General features: G+C 36.9%; 1 protein-coding gene across 4 annotated transcripts in view; it reads right to left on the reverse strand.

Annotated features, from left to right (window-relative positions):
- Nucleotides 1-18,524, reverse strand: part of SGCE (sarcoglycan epsilon) — a 74,825-nt gene that overhangs the window by 33,225 nt on the left and 23,076 nt on the right. For all 4 annotated transcript variants that reach the window (XM_055307630.1, XM_055307631.1, XM_055307629.1 and 1 more), the window contains 2 exons: nucleotides 13,806-13,928; nucleotides 5,865-6,022 (listed from right to left, as the gene is read on the reverse strand). In XM_055307630.1, coding sequence (XP_055163605.1) covers nucleotides 5,865-6,022; nucleotides 13,806-13,928 — 281 coding nt within the window. The remainder of the gene's footprint in view (nucleotides 1-5,864; nucleotides 6,023-13,805; nucleotides 13,929-18,524) is intronic.

The raw sequence follows: 18,524 nt of genomic DNA on the forward strand, positions 1-18,524 counted from the left end.
GTTATGGGAAAATAAATAATTAGGCAAGTCTATTTAACATGCTAAAACAAAAAGTTAAAATCAGAAAGGCCCTTTTACAGAAGACCGTTAAGTGCTAGCAGCAATGCAGATGCATCATTAGTAAATGGATTAACCATTAGAAATTACTTACCACTGCCATTCTAAGATTTCAAAAAACCCCACAAAAACAATATATTTTTGTACTTTTAAATGGAGCTTGAGGATTACACTAAAAAGTACACTTAAAAAAAAAGCACGTCTTTTGTGTTGCTTGTATTCAGTACTAAACTGCACTCCAACCAGTCAAAATATGCATGAATAACCTCTTAGAAATCATATCTCACGATGGGAGTAGAGCAGTAAGGATCATAGTCTATAAGGCTCATGGCACATGCCCAAAAACACATATCAATCCCTTTGTAGAGTCAAATATTAGTAAACATTTGCAGAGCCAAAGAACTTACATCAAAGTCAACTCAGAAACAGCCACTGCAAACAACAAACAAAGCAAAGGCCAACAACAGGCTATGGCTTCAAAAATTAAGGAATAATTAACTTTATAACAGATATTAAATCACTCAGACAGGTCTACAGTACCTTAAAAACAACAAATGATTGTGTAATAGTCTTAGCATCCCAGCACCAGCCTCCTGGTAGTGACTGCAGCTGGAGTGGGCAGCGAGATAAAAGAGAGCAGGACCAAACTGACTCAAACTAAAAATAATAATTGTGCCTATGTAAAAATAAATACCAAGGATTTTTACAGCATCGTATATGAGCTTGAAATGAAAGAAATCACACTTATCAGAAATAGTATTTGAGAGTGAAAGAAAACACCAGAATTTTGGAATACCTAAGTCCAACCCTTTAAATATTTCAAAGTACATATTCTGAAAAGCATACTACTGCACAAAGTTAAAAAGATTTCTCTGTCCCCAATCTGTTGAATTTCTGTTGGATTTAATGACTTCCTTGTTGCTATCTGTTGGGACACATAATCAACGAGGTTCATGCAGGACACTAAAATTAAGACTAGTCATTAAAATAAATTAGGAACTATTGTTCACAAGGAAGTAACTGAAAAGATGCAAAAAAGACTTGAGAATCTTCATGATTTCAAAGGTTTGCCCTGCAAAAAACTTAATCATATTCTCACTGGAAAGAAAAAAGTATCAATTTTCTACTATTTGTTAGAATATCTCACAGCTAAAACTCAGAAATGTTAGACATTTTCAAGTCAGTGACAAGATTTTTATGGCTAGCCTTCTCATAATTATCACAAATTTCCTTACTATAAATTTCATAAATTCTAATATCTTTTAAAGTCACAGGCTACCAAAAAGAGTGAAGTAGGTTTCATAAATGAGAAGAGAATTTTATTATCTGAATTTATATTTAATGTTTAATTTTAACAGCTACAACAGAACGCAGTCCTTCTATCACTTCTAAGGAGATATTTAAATACAGTAACATTCTCAATTCAATTTTACTTATGAGAATGTGAGACCCTTTACAGCAGAGAGGTATCATGTGTGTATACTTTTTTGATCCCCTATTTCTAGAAAAGTGGCTGATCTATTTTAGATGCTTAATAAATATCTGCTAAATAAATTAATCCATGGGTTTATATGATTAAATATGAGTTGAAAATATGCAAAACTCTGACTATATTAATAGAATATTTTTACATACTGTAAATGTTACTATATGTGAATAAAGAAGTTATTTATAGATAAATCACTACTTGTGTTAAATGAAAAGTATGCCAAATTTTCACCATTACCTTTTTAGCATACTATTTGACATATTCATAACATTATGTTAGTAGTATAGTATCAGAACATAAGGAACCTGAGAATCTTAGCTTGACACACGTATTTCTCTCCTATCCCTCTCTCCAACCAGAAGTAGACATTTTGAATTTTATCATCCCTTTTATTTTAAACATAGTCTTATTATAAATGCATGTATGCTTAAAATATGTTATTTAGTTTGCCTGTTTTTGAGCTCTATAAAAATGTTGAACTCCATGTAGCCTTTTGGGATTTGTTTTTTTAATTCAACATTATGCTTAAAACATTTATCTATGTTGCTGAGCAAGCTGATGTTCATTGTTGCTGTAAACATTCGGTGATACTGTAAAAGAGTGGTAGGGTGGCAGATGGTACTTCACTTGTGGTGAGTATAGCATAACTAGAGTTGTCAAATCACTGTGTTGTACACCTGAAACTATGCAACATTGTGTGTCAAGTCTACTAAATATTTTTTGTAATTCATTATGTAAAAACTCCAAAATTTATTTATGTATTCTGCTGATGAACTTTTGTATATATTCTCTTCCTGATATACTTGTGGGTCTCCATTGCTCTGTGGATTTCCAGTGTTTTGCTATACAAACATCGTTCAATAAGCATGATTATCCATGCCTCCAGTGGACATTTGCAAGTGTTTCTTTTGGGTAAATGCCTAGAAGTGGGACTGCTGGATCATAGGGTAGTGGCACTCAGCTATGTGAAATATTCAATACTGTTTTCCAAAGGACTTATCCAATCCCCATATCCATCCTCAATGACTTTTACCAAGAGTAGACTTCTCGTTGTGGTCTTAATCTGAACATTTTTCAATACTGATGAGAGTAAGTTTTTTTTTTTTACATAATTGTCATTTATATCTTCTCTTTAGTGAGATGTCTATTCATGTCTTATTTCTTATTTTCATGTCTTATTATAGGAGTCCACTCTTATATTTTAGATACATATCAATAGTAAGCTATATATTTTTAAAATACCTTCTACCAGTTTGTGGGTTGTCTATTTTTTAATGGTTTATTTTGACAAGTTTAGGTGACAAGTTTAGCGTAGTAAAATTTCTCAATCTTTTCTTAAGTAAAAAATATGTAGGAAAAGCTTCCCTACTCCAAACTCAGAAAAATATTCTTCAACATTTTCATATAATAGTTTAATATTTTGCTTTTCACATTTAAATCCTTAAACTATCTAGACTTGAGTTTTATATTTCCTATGAAGTAAGAATCTAATTTTGTGTTTGTCATATGGCTAACCAATTCTCTGAGCACCATTCAATAGACATCCTTTTCCCCGATCATTTGCGGCACCATCTCTTCTGACATACATCATTGTTCCAGATGGATCTGTTTCTGGGCTCTCTATTCTATTAATTGGTTAATTTGTCTATCTCTGTATCTATACATCTTTGTGAAATTACTATAGGCTTATAATAAATTTTGATGTCTGGAAAGGAAAGAAACCTTTCCCTCCTCTTTTTCTTCTTTAGGAGTATCTTGATTGTTCTTGCCATTTATCATCTTTTTTTTTCCCATTTACCATCTTCACAGATTTTAGAATTAGTTGACACTGGTTTCATGAAAAAACCAACTGTAATTTTTACTGGAATTGCATTGAAGCTATAGATTAATTGGGGGAAAGTGATGCCTTCATGAATACAAGTATTCCTATCCCTGAATGGACTACCTTTCCATTTATATAATCTTAGTATTAAGTTTTATAACTTTCTCCATACAAACTTTGCATACCTTCTGATAGATCTATTCTAAGTACCTTATAAATTTTGTTGTTATTAAAAATGGTATCTTTTTAAAACATTTATTTTCTCAATACTTATTTTTCATGTATAGAAATAAAACCAAGTTTTTCATATTGATCCTATAGCTTCCTGCTAGGCTTTCCTAAAATTTTAATAGTCTAAAGACTCTTTATAGCATTGACAATTCTATTTCTTCCCTTAAATACTTACAGATTATGGTTTTTTTTTTCTTTATTGCACTAGCTAAGATTTCTAATATATTCTGTAATAGATGGGGTAGAGGGTTCATTCCTGCTTTGTTCTTCAATTTTTTAAAAGATTTTATTTATTTATCCATGAGAGACACACAGAGAGAGAGAGGCAGAGACATAGGCAGAGGGAGAAGCAGGCTCCATGCAAGAAGCCCAATATGGGACTCGATCCTGGGACTCCGGGATCACACCCGGAGCCAAAGGCAGACGCTCAATCGCTCAGCCACAGGCGTCCCTGTTCTTCAATTTAAACAGAATTCCTCTAATGTTTTTCCAGTTAAAAAATGACATTTGCGGGCACCCCCGGTGGCGCAGTGGTTTAGCGCCGCCTGCAGCCCGGGGTCTGATCCTGGAGACCCAGGATTGAGTCCCGCGGCAGGCTCCCTGGATGGAGCCCGCTTCTCCCTCTGCCTGTGTCTCTGCCTCTCAGTCTCTCTCTCTCTCTCTCTGAATAAATAAACTAAAAAAAAATACTTATTTAAAAAAAATGACATTTGCTATTATTTTGGGTAAATAACCTATATAACTTTACTGAATAGTTTTTAAAATTATTTTGATAAGACAAAATAACCTTATTTCTTCTTATATGTATACATATTTCTATATCTATGTAGATATACATATCTATATATTCTATTTCTATATCTATATATTTCCATATCTTTTATCTACATTGTCTTAAGAAAGCAGATTTATTGATAGAAATCATTGAAAAGTAATGTTAATAACTTAAACTTCAATTAAAAGAAATTGAACTTAAACTTCAATTCAAAAGAAAAAACACCTTCTCTTGACCAACACTGGAAGCTCATATAAAAGTCTATGGCTGATTAAAACTTTGGAGAAAAATTCAAAGCATGTAACCCCCACAGAGTTTATACCACATAGAAAATATACCACTCAGGACCTATATAAGCTCCTGGAAATTCCATTAGTAGTTCCTATGCTGTTGTCCTGGTCACTACTACTAAACTTTGTGGAATTGGTAAGTTAAATTAGAGTCTAAAATCTAGAATCCTATAGGAATCAAGGCATAAAACCGTAATAGGACTGTCTTGCCATTAATCGCCATCATAATTCTGATTTTGTTGGGTATAATGGACTGGGAAACACTTCTAGATTTTATATCCATTTATTTTTTTAAAACGTATTAATTCCCATTAAAGTTTCAATGTCAGTATTGTTATTGCTATTGTTTTAATTTCTAATACCTTCCAGGTATGATGTTAGATACTGCTGAAAATCTGATGAATTCGAATACCACCTATGTCTTTCAGAATAAAAGCTAAACCTATCAGCATGGTTTATGGAGCCCTCAAAGATCTACCCCTACCAACATCAACACCTCTGTTTCCATCATTTGCCCTCTGGGGTATGTCCTGCCTTCTAGCCCCAATTAGAGTTCTCTAACATCATGTGTTTTGGGTTTTTTTATACCTCCAAGATTCTAATGTGGTATTTCTTCTAAGATAGCCTTCCTTCTACTTGTGAAGTGAATTCCTATTTACCCTTTTACAACTCTGTATTAACAGTACCTTCTGATTAGAATTGTTATGATGATGTTGACTAACAATGGATTTCCATTCCAGTGCTTCAATGCCTGGACCAGAAGACACAACAGGACTCACCTCTTATTCATTTTTCTACCACAAGCAGTTATCATAATACTTAGCACATGGTAGGGGCTCATCAGGTATCTGTTTAAAGACTATATTTCAAAGAACATGAAAATTTGAAATTAATATATAAAGCAAATAAGTGTTTCCAGTTTATATTTATTTTCTTAAATAGAATTCATACTATAGTAATCTACTTCTTTTAAATGTCTTTTAATTTTTTTACACTAACTTAGACTGCTCCTTTTTATATATAAAAACAGAAATAAAGACCTTTGTAAATGAGCAAAAAGGAATGGTTCATTTCCAAATGCTATCTAATGTGTTTCTATGTATAAAATACTGAAAACCACTGTCATAAATTTTAATTTCAACATTTGAAACTCAAAATACAAAAAAATTCCATAATACAACTTTGTTATAATTAAATTACCTCAATTATTGTTGGTTTCCCCACATTTTCAGCTGTTGGAGACCCATATAGGACTCCATCGCTATACGGAGTCCTTTGGATATATCGAAGCCATCCAGGTCGGTCTGGGTAACCCATTAAATTTGTGTTAAATGTTATAGGATCATTACTAATCTCACCTAGATAAGAAGCACAGAATTAAGATATAAAACAGTTATTTTCACACATGTTGCTTTCATAATTTCAATCAAAATATTTCTAAAATCTTTTTCTTACATTTGTAGCAAACTAAATACACACCAAAAAAAAAATCCATCTGGTAATTTAGATTAGAGCCTCAAGTAAAGAAAAAAATCTTTTTGGTTGTTTAGTTTGCCTAGAAATCTCATGCAATGAAGAAAGCAGTCATACAATGTCTTTGGAAATTTTGTTTTCTTTCCTTTTCTTTGATCACAGAGGAGTGTGAAAGTTCTGCCAATGAGACAACTATCTTTCAGGAAAATCCCTTAATGGTGCTGATGTATTCATTCTCTTGAGAAGCCTTTCATAAAACTCTGGACACTCTTGAACTAGTCTCAAAGAATATCTCAAAATTTTAAGTGTCATCAAAACAAAAATAATGTAATTTTAAAATCTTGGAGAATGAGTTGCTAAAGATGTTATAAATCCAAAAGAAATGTAACTAAGAAACAATAATAAAAGCATCATTTGTTAGGATGTGCCTGGCCTTTACAGGCACAATTTCACCTGATTTTTCAAACACACCTATAAAGTGGTACTACTATTAGCCCTAATTTTACTGATAGGATATGTAATTTTCCTAGTCAAGCAACTTCTCAAATGGTGAAATTAGAATTTAATTTCAGCTGGATTCCAGAAACTATGGAATTTTAATACATATTTTAAATTACATATTTTCTTCCCAAATGTTGGAGCTACTGTTCAAAAGGTTCAGCTATACAATTCTGCAAACACAGAATGCCACACAAAAGAACATTTTTAAAATAACTGATGAAGAGGAGGGGCAAGATGGCGGAGGAGTAGGGTCCCCAAATCACCTGTCCCCAACAAATTACCTAGATAACCTTCAAACCATCCTGAAAATCTACGAATTCGGCCTGAGATTTAAAGAGAGACCAGCTGGAATGCTACAGTGAGAGGAGTTCACGCTTCTATCAAGGTAGGAAGACGGGGAAAAAGAAATAAAGAAACAAAAGGCCTCCGAGGGGGAGGGGCCCCGCGAGGAGCCGGGCTGAGGCCGGGGCGAGTGTCCCCAGGACAGGAAAGCCCCGTCCCGGAGGAGCAGGAGCTGCACCAACCTTCCCGGGCGGGCGGCAAGGGGCTCGCAGGGAGTTGGAGCAGGACCCAGGAGGGCAGGGATGCCCTCGGGCTCCCGGGGACACTAACAGACACCTGCGAGCGCAGGAGAGTGCGCCGAGCTCCCTAAGGGCTGCAGCACGCACCGGAGCAGTTCGGAGGAGCTCGGGAGCGGGAGCGGCTCCAGGGAGGGAGCTGCGGGGCGGGAGCGCAAATCCAACAACACAGGCCCGGGAGCACAGGGCGCCGGGACACAGCCCAGGATCCGGCCTCCCCCCGGGACAGGCAGAGGCCGGGAGGGCCCAGGACAGCAAGGACGCTCCTGCCCCGAGCTGAGCAGATCAGCGGCCCCGCCCCGGAGCCTCCAGGCCCTGCCGAGAGCCCCGAGCCCCGTAGTTCCTGCGGAGGCTGAATCCAGGCTTCCAGAGTTGCCATAGCAACTGCGGCTGATCCTCCTGAGACCTCACGGGGTAAACAACCCCCGCTGAGCCCTGCAGCAGGCCGGGGCAGAGCAGCTCCCCCAAGTGCTAACACCTGAAAATCAGCACAGCAGGCCCCTCCCCCAGAAGACCAGCTGGACGGACCAGTTCCAGGGGAAGTCAAGGGACTTAAACTCTACAGAAATACTCCCCCGTGTTTTTTTTTTTCTTTTCTTTTTTCTTTTCTTTTTGATTTCTGATTGCTTCCCCCACCCCCCTTTTTTTTTTCACCTTTCTTTCTTTTTCTTTCCCTTTTTCTTCTCTTCTTTCCTTTTTCTTTTCTTTTCTTTTTTCTTTTTCTCTTTTCTTTCCTTCTCTCTCTTTTCTCTCATTTTCCCAATACAACTTGTTTTTGGCCACTCCGCACTGAGCAAAATGACTAGAAGGAAAACCTCACCTCAAAAGAAAGAATCAGAAACAGCCCTCTCTCCCACAGAGCTACAAAATCTGGATTACAATTCAATGTCAGAAAGCCAATTCAGAAGCACTATTATACAGCTACTGGTGGCTCTAGAAAAAAGCATTAAGGACTCACGAGACTTCATGACTGCAGAATTTAGATCCAATCAGGCAGAAATTAAAAATCAACTGAATGAGATGCAATCCAAACTAGAAGTCCTAACGACGAGGGTTAACGAGGTGGAAGAACGAGTGAGTGACATAGAAGACAAGTTAATGGCAAAGAGGGAAACTGAGGAAAAAAGAGATAAACAATTAAAGAACCATGAAGACAGATTAAGGGAAATAAATGACACTCTAAGGAAGAAAAATCTACGTTTAATTGGGGTTCCCGAGGGCGCCGAAAGGGACAGAGGGCCAGAATATGTATTTGAACAAATCCTAGCTGAAAACTTTCCCAATCTGGGAAGGGAAACAGGCATTCAGATCCAGGAAATAGAGAGATCCCCCCCTAAAATCAATAAAAACCGTTCAACACCTCGACATCTAATAGTGAAGCTTGCAAATTCCAAAGATAAAGAGAAGATCCTTAAAGCAGCAAGAGACAAGAAGTCCCTGACTTTCATGGGGAGGAATATTAGGGTAACAGCAGACCTCTCCACAGAGACCTGGCAGGCCAGAAAGGGCTGGCAGGATATATTCAGGGTCCTAAATGAGAAGAACATGCAACCAAGAATACTTTATCCAGCAAGGCTCTCATTCAAAATGGAAGGAGAGATAAAGAGCTTCCAAGACAGGCAGGAACTGAAAGAATATGTGACCTCCAAACCAGCTCTGCAAGAAATTTTAAGGGGGACTCTTAAAATTCCCCTTTAAGAAGAAGTTCAGTGGAACAATCCACAAAAACAAGGACTAAATAGATATCATGATGACACTAAACTCATATCTGTCAATAGTAACTCTGAACGTGAACGGGCTTAATGACCCCATCAAAAGGCGCAGGGTTTCAGACTGGATAAAAAAGCAGGACCCATCTATTTGCTGTCTACAAGAGACTCATTTTAGACAGAAGGACACCTACAACCTGAAAATAAAAGGTTGGAGAACCATTTACCATTCAAATGGTTCTCAAAAGAAAGCAGGGGTAGCCATCCTTGTATCAGATAAACTAAAATTCACTCCGAAGACAGTAGTGAGAGACGAAGAGGGACACTATATCATACTTAAAGGATCTATCCAACAAGAGGACTTAACAATCCTCAATATATATGCCCCGAATGTGGGAGCTGCCAAATACTTAAACGAATTATTAACCAAAGTAAAGAAATACTTAGATAATAATACACTTATACTTGGTGACTTCAATCTAGCTCTCTCTACCCTTGATAGGTCTTCTAAACACAACATCTCCAAAGAAACGAGAGCTTTAAATGATACACTGGACCAGATAGATTTCACAGATATCTACAGAACTTTACATCCAAACTCAACTGAATACACATTCTTCTCAAGTGCACATGGAACTTTTTCCAGAATAGACCACATACTGGGTCACAAATCGGGTCTGAACCGATACCAAAAGATTGGGATCGTCCCCTGCATATTCTCAGACCATAACGCCTTGAAATTAGAACTCAATCACAAGAAGAAGTTTGGAAGGACCTCAAACACATGGAGGTTAAGGACCATCCTGCTAAAAGATAAAAGGGTCAACCAGGAAATTAAGGAAGAATTAAAAAGATTCATGGAAACTAATGAGAATGAAGATACAACTGTTCAAAATCTTTGGGATGCAGCAAAAGCAGTCCTGAGGGGGAAATACATCGCAATACAAGCATCCATTCAAAAACTGGAAAGAACTCAAATACAAAAGCTAACCTTACACATAAAGGAGCTAGAGAAGAAGCAGCAAATCGACCCGACGCCCAGCAGAAGAAGAGAGTTAATTAAAATTCGAGCAGAACTCAACGAAATTGAGACCAGAAGAACTGTGGAACAGATCAATAGAACCAGGAGTTGGTTCTTTGAAAGAATTAATAAGATAGATAAACCATTAGCCAACCTTATTAAAAAGAAGAGAGAGAAGACTCAAATTAATAAAATCATGAATGAGAAAGGAGAGATCACTACCAACACCAAGGAAATACAAACGATTTTAAAAACATATTATGAACAGCTCTACGCCAATAAATTAGGCAATCTAGAAGAAATGGACGCATTCCTGGAAAGCCACAAACTACCAAAACTGGAGCAGGAAGAAATAGAAAACCTGAACAGGCCAATAACCAGGGAGGAAATTGAAGCAGTCATCAAAAACCTCCCAAGACACAAGAGTCCAGGGCCAGATGGCTTCCCAGGGGAATTCTATCAAACGTTTAAAGAAGAAATCATACCTATTCTACTAAAGCTGTTTGGAAAGATAGAAAGAGATGGAGTACTTCCAAACTCATTCTATGAGGCCAGCATCACCTTAATTCCAAAACCAGACAAAGACCCCACCAAAAAGGAGAATTACAGACCAATATCCCTGATGAACATGGATGCAAAAATTCTCAACAAGATACTAGCCAATAGGATCCAACAACACATTAAGAAAATTATTCACCATGACCAAGTAGGATTTATCCCCGGGATGCAAGGCTGGTTCAACACTCGTAAAACAATCAATGTGATTCATCATATCAGCAAGAGAAAAACCAAGAACCATATGATCCTCTCATTAGATGCAGAGAAAGCATTTGACAAAATACAGCATCCATTCCTGATCAAAACCCTTCAGAGTGTAGGGATAGAGGGAACTTTCCTCGATATCTTAAAAGCCATCTACGAAAAGCCCACAGCAAATATCATTCTCAATGGGGAAGCACTGGGAGCCTTTCCCCTAAGATCAGGAACCAGACAGGGATGTCCACTCTCACCACTGCTATTCAACATAGTATTGGAAGTCCTAGCCTCAGCAATCAGACAACAAAAAGACATTAAAGGCATTCAAATTGGCAAAGAAGAAGTCAAACTCTCCCTCTTCGCTGATGACATGATACTCTACATAGAAAACCCAAAAGCCTCCACCCCAAGATTGCTAGAACTCATACAGCAATTTGGTAGCGTGGCAGGATACAAAATCAATGCCCAGAAATCAATGGCATTCCTATACACTAACAATGAGACTGAAGAAAGAGAAATTAAGGAGTCAATCCCATTTACAATTGCACCCAAAAGCATAAGATACCTAGGAATAAACCTAACCAAAGAGGTAAAGGATCTATACCCTAAAAACTATAGAACACTTCTGAAAGAAATTGAGGAAGACACAAAGAGATGGAAAAATATTCCATGCTCATGGATTGGCAGAATTAATATTGTGAAAATGTCAATGCTACCCAGGGCAATTTACACGTTCAATGCAATCCCTATCAAAATACCATGGACTTTTTTCAGAGACTTAGAACAAATTATTTTAAGATTTGTGTGGAATCAGAAAAGACCCCGAATAGCCAGGGGAATTTTAAAAAAGAAAACCATAGCTGGGGGCATCACAATGCCAGATTTCAGGTTGTACTACAAAGCTGTGGTCATCAAGACAGTGTGGTACTGGCACAAAAACAGACACATAGACCAATGGAACAGAATAGAGAATCCAGAAATGGACCCTGAACTTTATGGTCAACTAATATTCGACAAAGGAGGAAAGACGATCCACTGGAAGAAAGACAGTCTCTTCAATAAATGGTGCTGGGAAAATTGGTCATCCACATGCAGAAGAATGAAACTAGACCACTCTCTTGCACCATACACAAAGATAAACTCAAAATGGATGAAAGATTTAAATGTGAGACAAGACTCCATCAAAATCCTAGAGGAGAACACAGGCAACACCCTTTTTGAACTTGGCCACAGTAACTTCTTGCAAGATACATCCACGAAAACAAAAGAAACAAAAGCAAAAATGAACTATTGGGACTTCATCAAGATAAGAAGCTTTTGCACAGCAAAGGATACAGTCAACAAAACTCAAAGACAACCTACAGAATGGGAGAAGATATTTGCAAATAACATATCAGATAAAGGGCTAGTTTCCAAAATCTATAAAGAACTTATTAAACTCAACACCAAAGAAACAAACAATCCAATCATGAAATGGGCAAAAGACATGAAGAGAAATCTCACAGAGGAAGACATAGACATGGCCAACATGCACATGAGAAAATGCTCTGCATCACTTGCCATCAGGGAAATACAAATCAAAACCACAATGAGATACCACCTCACACCAGTGAGAATGGGGAAAATTAATAAGGCAGGAAACAACAAATGTTGGAGAGGATGCGGAGAAAAGGGAACCCTCTTACACTGTTGGTGGGAATGTGAACTGGTGCAGCCACTCTGGAAAACTGTGTGGAGGTTCCTCAAAGAATTAAAAATAGACCTGCCCTACGACCCAGCAATTGCACTGTTAGGGATTTACCCCGAAGATTCAGATGCAATGAAACGCCGGGGCACCTGCACCCCGATGTTTCTAGCAGCCATGTCCACAATAGCCAAACTGTGGAAGGAGCCTCGGTGCCCATCGAAAGATGAATGGATAAAGAAGATGTGGTTTATGTATACAATGGAATATTACTCAGCCATTAGAAACAACAAATACCCACCATTTGCTTCAACGTGGATGGAACTGGAGGGTATTATGCTGAGTGAAGTAAGTCAATCGGAGAAGGACAAACAGTGTATGTTCTCACTCATTTGGGGAATATGAATAATAGTGAAGGGGAATATAAGGGAAGGGAGAAGAAATGTGTGGGAGATATCAGAAAGGGACACAGAACATAAAGACTTCTAACTCTGGGAAATGAACTAGGGGTGGTGGAAGGGGAGGAGGGCGGGGGGTGGGGGTGAATGGGTGACGGGCACGGAGGGGGACACTTGACGGGATGAGCACTGGGTGTTATTCTGTATGTTGGTAAATTGAACACCAATAAAAATTAATTTATAAAAAAAAAATAAAATAACTGATGAAAAGATTACTTTTTTCTTAATGTTGGTGAGAACATGGTTAACTATTTTCTGTTTTTAGGTATGTTATTCATCATATCATCTACAAAAATAATATTTATATTAATTTTAATGCTCTAATTTTAAGAAATTTTTTGTTACTTAAGAGTTGTAATAACTTATTTTTTCTTGCTATTCTTTCTATATCTTCATTAATTTGATGGCATTGGTGACAGTCCAACACAAGATAATTTAAACCAATAGTGAATTAAATAAAGCATCATAATTGGTATTGTTTTGAAGGAAAAATTAATCTCCATTATATTATTAAGAAGTTATATAAAATTATCTCATATTATAAAAGCTTTCTTGATAATTCTTGTTTAATACCGTATTTCATTCTCTTCTACAACATATGTTTGGTCTTCCAAAAATCAATGTACTATGTAAGAATCTAAGTCTTAATACAGAAAATCATAATTGTATAGCTATAATTATTTCTATGCAAACAGAGGTAAGTCATTTGTCAAAAGCACAAAACTCAACACTGGAAAACTGGAAATAAAGGTTTTTTAAAAATTCGAAAATGAACTATTTCCTTCTGTAATTAAATTTTTAATCTTAAAATGGGAACTATCCTACAACAACCAATTTATCACATATGCAGACCATTTCAAATAATGTTAATAATATTTGATCATATATCATCTAATTATGCACACTAAACAAAAAGAAAAATTTAGTAAGTTAACCACTTTTTTCCCCACTGAGAACATACCAGGCTTGGGGTAAGGTGGAAATTCTCCCTTAAAATACTCTCTTTCCAAAACATGAACAAAGAGGACACCTGCAGATGGGTATACATTCCGATCAGAATGCACCTTCGAGAAAATAGTGTACACTGAAAACAAAGAGAGAAGATAAGAGATAGAAAAATAATGAGATATACTTTCAATAATTCACTTACACTGTAAAGAAAGGTTTCACTTTTTTATAAATTTCTGGGAAAGCTGAAGCAACATGCACAACGTTGTTAAGAAGTTTGTTTTAAAGGGAAATTATTTCAAGACAAAACACAGAACAACTCTTTCAATGTGTGTGTTTAGAGACTTTCAAATATTATGTCAACGAAATTAGGCACATTTAATAATTTAAATTGTTATTAAATAATGAAGACATTCATAATATTTTTTCAGTAATTTTTTATGGAAATAATTGCCAACGAAATATATCATGAAAACTGACCAAGTGCATAATTACTACAGTTTATCTTTTTTCCTTCTTTCAAAGCAAAGTATAAAGAGTAATTTTTAAATGCTAAGAATCTAAACTGTATTAACTATTTGCTAGACATAGCATATCATACTATATAATATCATCAGTATATGTAAGGTTACTTTCATATATACTTATAAAAGTGCACTGGATACTTTCTCTGTATTATTTCTTGTATTTCTCCCCTTGTATCTCTTCTTTATTCCATTTTACTTGATCTTGACATTTAATAATTCACACAATATAATCTCTTCTGCTATGCTATATCCTAAAAAATACCAAAAAAAATCACATAATAAAATTCAGTGCAAATAATTTCTTTAAATGACATAGGGGAAGATATCATGATTACTTATGATATGTAAGTATGTATTTATGTATTCATAAATACATTAAAATGGCTAAATTGGTTTGGTTAGTTCCCACCTATCGTTTTTCCTGTGGTATCATCATCTCCACCAACACATTATTGTCATTAAATCTGTCACCTCTACAATCTCCTTCAGTTTTCTATCTTCCTGATTGGTTAGCATGGCTGCAATTTTTAAACATATAAATCCTATCAGGCCAGTTCTTTTTTTCTTAGTCACTGATGGATTTGTAAATGTAGTAACTAACCTTGAGAACCTCAAGGTTGCTCACTCTAGGCTCACAACTAACTAAAAGCCCTAGATACAAGATCATTGACAGTAAAATTTTCGGCATAAAAATAAGAACTCCCACAAAATGTTTCTTTATCTGTGAAAACTTGTCCCTGCAGTTCTGTGGATGGCTGCCAAATTTGGAGAATTGGACTAAAATATTTGGCTTGTACCTTCACGTATCCATAGCTTTGCTACTAAAAACACAACTTCAAAGGCTATGGAACAGATGGAAGGAAGCTCAAGTTACGTTTAAACTAGGTATGTAAAGGTAACTCCTCCTTTCCTGATTTACTTTGCTAGTTTTCTTAAGTAGTCTTGGTATTTAGAGGACCTAGCGTTTTCTCCTCAAGAACAGTTTACTCCATTGAGAATGATATTTGCTGTGGGCTTTTCGGAGATGGCTTTTAAGATGCTGAGGAATGTTCCCTCTATCCCTACACCCTGAAGAGTTTTGATCAGGAATGGATGCTGTATTTTGTGAAATGCTTTCTCTGCATCTATTGAGAGGATCCTATGGTTCTTGTTTTTCTCTCTTGTTGATATGATCTATTACACTGATTGCTTTACGAGTGTTGAACCAGCCTTGCATACCGGGGATAAATCTCACTTGGTCATGGTGAATAATCTTCTTAATGTGCTGTTGGATCCTATTGGCTAGTATCTTGTTGAGAATTTTTGCATCTGTGTTCATCAGGAATATTGGTCTATAAGTCTCCTTCTTGGTGGGGTCTTTGTCTGGTTTTGGAATTAAGGTGATGCTGGTGGCCTCATAGAACGAGTTTCAAAGTATTCAATCTCTTTCTATCTTTTGGAACAGCTTTAGTAGAATAGGTATTGTTTCTTCTTTAAATGTTTGATAGAATTCCCCTGGGAAGCCATCTGGCCCTGGACTTTTGTGTCTTGAACAGAAATTTCAGAGGAAGACATAGACATAGCCAACAAGCACATGAGAAAATGCTCCGCATCACTGGCCTTCAGGGAAATACAAATCAAAACCACAATGAGATACCACCTCACACCAGTGAGAATGGGGAAAATTAACAAGGCAGGAAACAATAAATGTTGGAGAGGATGTGGAGAAGGGGAACCCTCTTGCACTGTTGGTGGGAATGTGAACTGGTATAGCCCCTCTGGAAAACTGTGTGGAGGTTCCTCAAAGAGTTAAAAATAGAGCTACCCTATGACCCAGCAATTCCACTGCTGGGGATTTACCCCAAAGATACAGATGCAGTGAAACACCGAAACACCTACACGCCAATGTTTATAGCAGCAATATCCACAATAGCCAAACTGTGGAAGGAGCCTCGGTGTCCATCGAAAGATGAATGGATAAAGAAGCTGTGGTATATGTATACAATGGAATATTACTTAGCCATTAGAAACGATAAATACCCACCATTTGCTTCGACATTGATGGAACTGGAGGGTATTAGGCTGAGTGAAATAAGTCAATCGAAGAAGGACAAACATATATGGTCTCATTAATTTGGGGAATATAAAAAATAGTGAAAAAGAATAAAGGGGAAAGGAGAGAAAATGAGTGGGAAATATCAGAGAGGGTGACAGAACATGAGAGACACCTAACTCTGGGAAACAACCAAGGGGTGGTGGAAAGGGAGGTGGGTGGAGGGTTGGGGTGACTGGGTGACAGGCACTGAGCGGGGCACTTGACGGGATGCACACTGGGTGATATGCTATATGTTGGCAAATTGAACTCCAATAAAAGAAATAAAAAATAAAAAAAAAGAACAGTTTACTCACCTGTGGAAATGATCCCATTCCAAAAAACAAGAAAGAACAAATCACAGAAAAACAGTGAGGATGAGAATTTGAGCTTTTTCACCCATTGGATTCCACAACGTCCCCCAAGTGCTAGGTGCTGTGGAGAATGTGAAGATGAAGGAGACCCAGTCCCTGCCTTCCATGAGTTCACCATCTGGCTTGGGAGACTAAGGACCACCTAACTATGTATGACTTCTGAGGTGTAAACTCCTCTGGCAATATCTGGAAAGACGGTAAGGAGCAATGGAAGCTGGAAAAGATTTATCTAAGAAGTGGAATTTGACATGACTTATAAAATACTAGCAAGATTCTGAAACTCACAGATGGGGATTTGGGCATTTCAGTGGTGAAAACTTGTGTAAGATACAATTGTGGGTTACTGGGGGGAGTCTTTCAAGGAAAAAAAAATAAGCCAATAGTCCTGGGGTATAATTAAGGTAAAAGGAGAAAAACTGGTAAGCAGAGTCAAATTATGGAGATTTGTGAACCCCTACAGAGAAGTCACTTTATTCCATGTATAGAGGTGTTTAAATTCCAGATCACAACCCTACATTCAAAGTACAGGAGTATTCTGAATAATCTAAAGGAATCTCTCCAGAGTTTAACTAACTTATTCTTTCTAGAGATTAAAACACCTTGAAGTCCAGCACTGAATTTTATAGACCTTTGTTATTTTCTTGGCACCTAGACAGTGTCTGATGTAGCTGAACAATTTTATCAATGCCTATTGAATGGAAGAATACCTTCTAGTTAAAAAGCACCATGGAGGTGAACACAAGTGTTATGTTCATGGACTATATATATATACATATATATATATATACATATATACTTAATATATATATTATATATAATACTTAGCTTAAATTTCAGTTTTATAATTTGAATTCTCACACGTGTGTAGCAGTTTATGAGTTATCATCCTCCATTTACATTATAAACTACCAACAGTATCCCTTAGTTTTTGCTGCTACAAGGTAGTAAAAGCTAGCTTCTACAACCAAAAGAAAGGTTGTTCATATTAAACAGTATTGAAATGATTCTGTTTTCTATATAGCCCTTGGCAAGGCCTGAAGTAGAACCATTAAAGGGTACCTGCCACTGCCTATCACCTCACTTCAAGGACTAATATAGAACATCTCAGTTTCTGCTTTCACGAAAAACATTTCTGTGATCTACAGAGCCAAACCACAATCTACCATGGCCCTCATGGGTGACATCCACATTTCTTTATTCACATGTACTCAGTTGCCTTTTTGCAATCTGCTGAACTGCATACTTGCTGGTCAGTTACCTTGGCAACTCCACAGTAAAGCCTGCTTCACTATAAGTATAGTATGCCATTCACTTTGAGAAAAACATGATATGGATGTATGGCACAATCATCTAGAAATGGAAAATGACTAAGCCACTATGTTTTGTTTGTGAAAATAATACTTCCTTTTTGTAGCATCAGTTTAAATTATGGGCACCCACACAACATTTTAGAGAAGTGCCCTTTACCTTTACCTTCCCCATTTGTTACTTGCAAAACAAATCGCTCTTCAACAGAGGCTATTTGGGCAGTACTTAGACCTAGCTTCCTTTTGGAAACAACAAATGACACAGTATTCAAAGGTACAGGCTCTTGTTCTAAGCACGAACTATATAAATAATGCTGATATGTTCTGTACCAACACCAACAACCGCTGTTACTCAGCTAACACATGTTGCGCTCACATGTACCTAAGCGGTAGTCACAAACAGAAAGCCTGAAGCATATTGTCTTCCTTAAACTCAAACCCTGAAAATCAAAT

This window comes from Nyctereutes procyonoides, unplaced genomic scaffold (assembly GCF_905146905.1).
Source record: "Nyctereutes procyonoides isolate TBG_1078 unplaced genomic scaffold, NYPRO_anot_genome, whole genome shotgun sequence".
In the NCBI taxonomy this organism is placed as follows: Eukaryota; Metazoa; Chordata; class Mammalia; order Carnivora; family Canidae; genus Nyctereutes; species Nyctereutes procyonoides.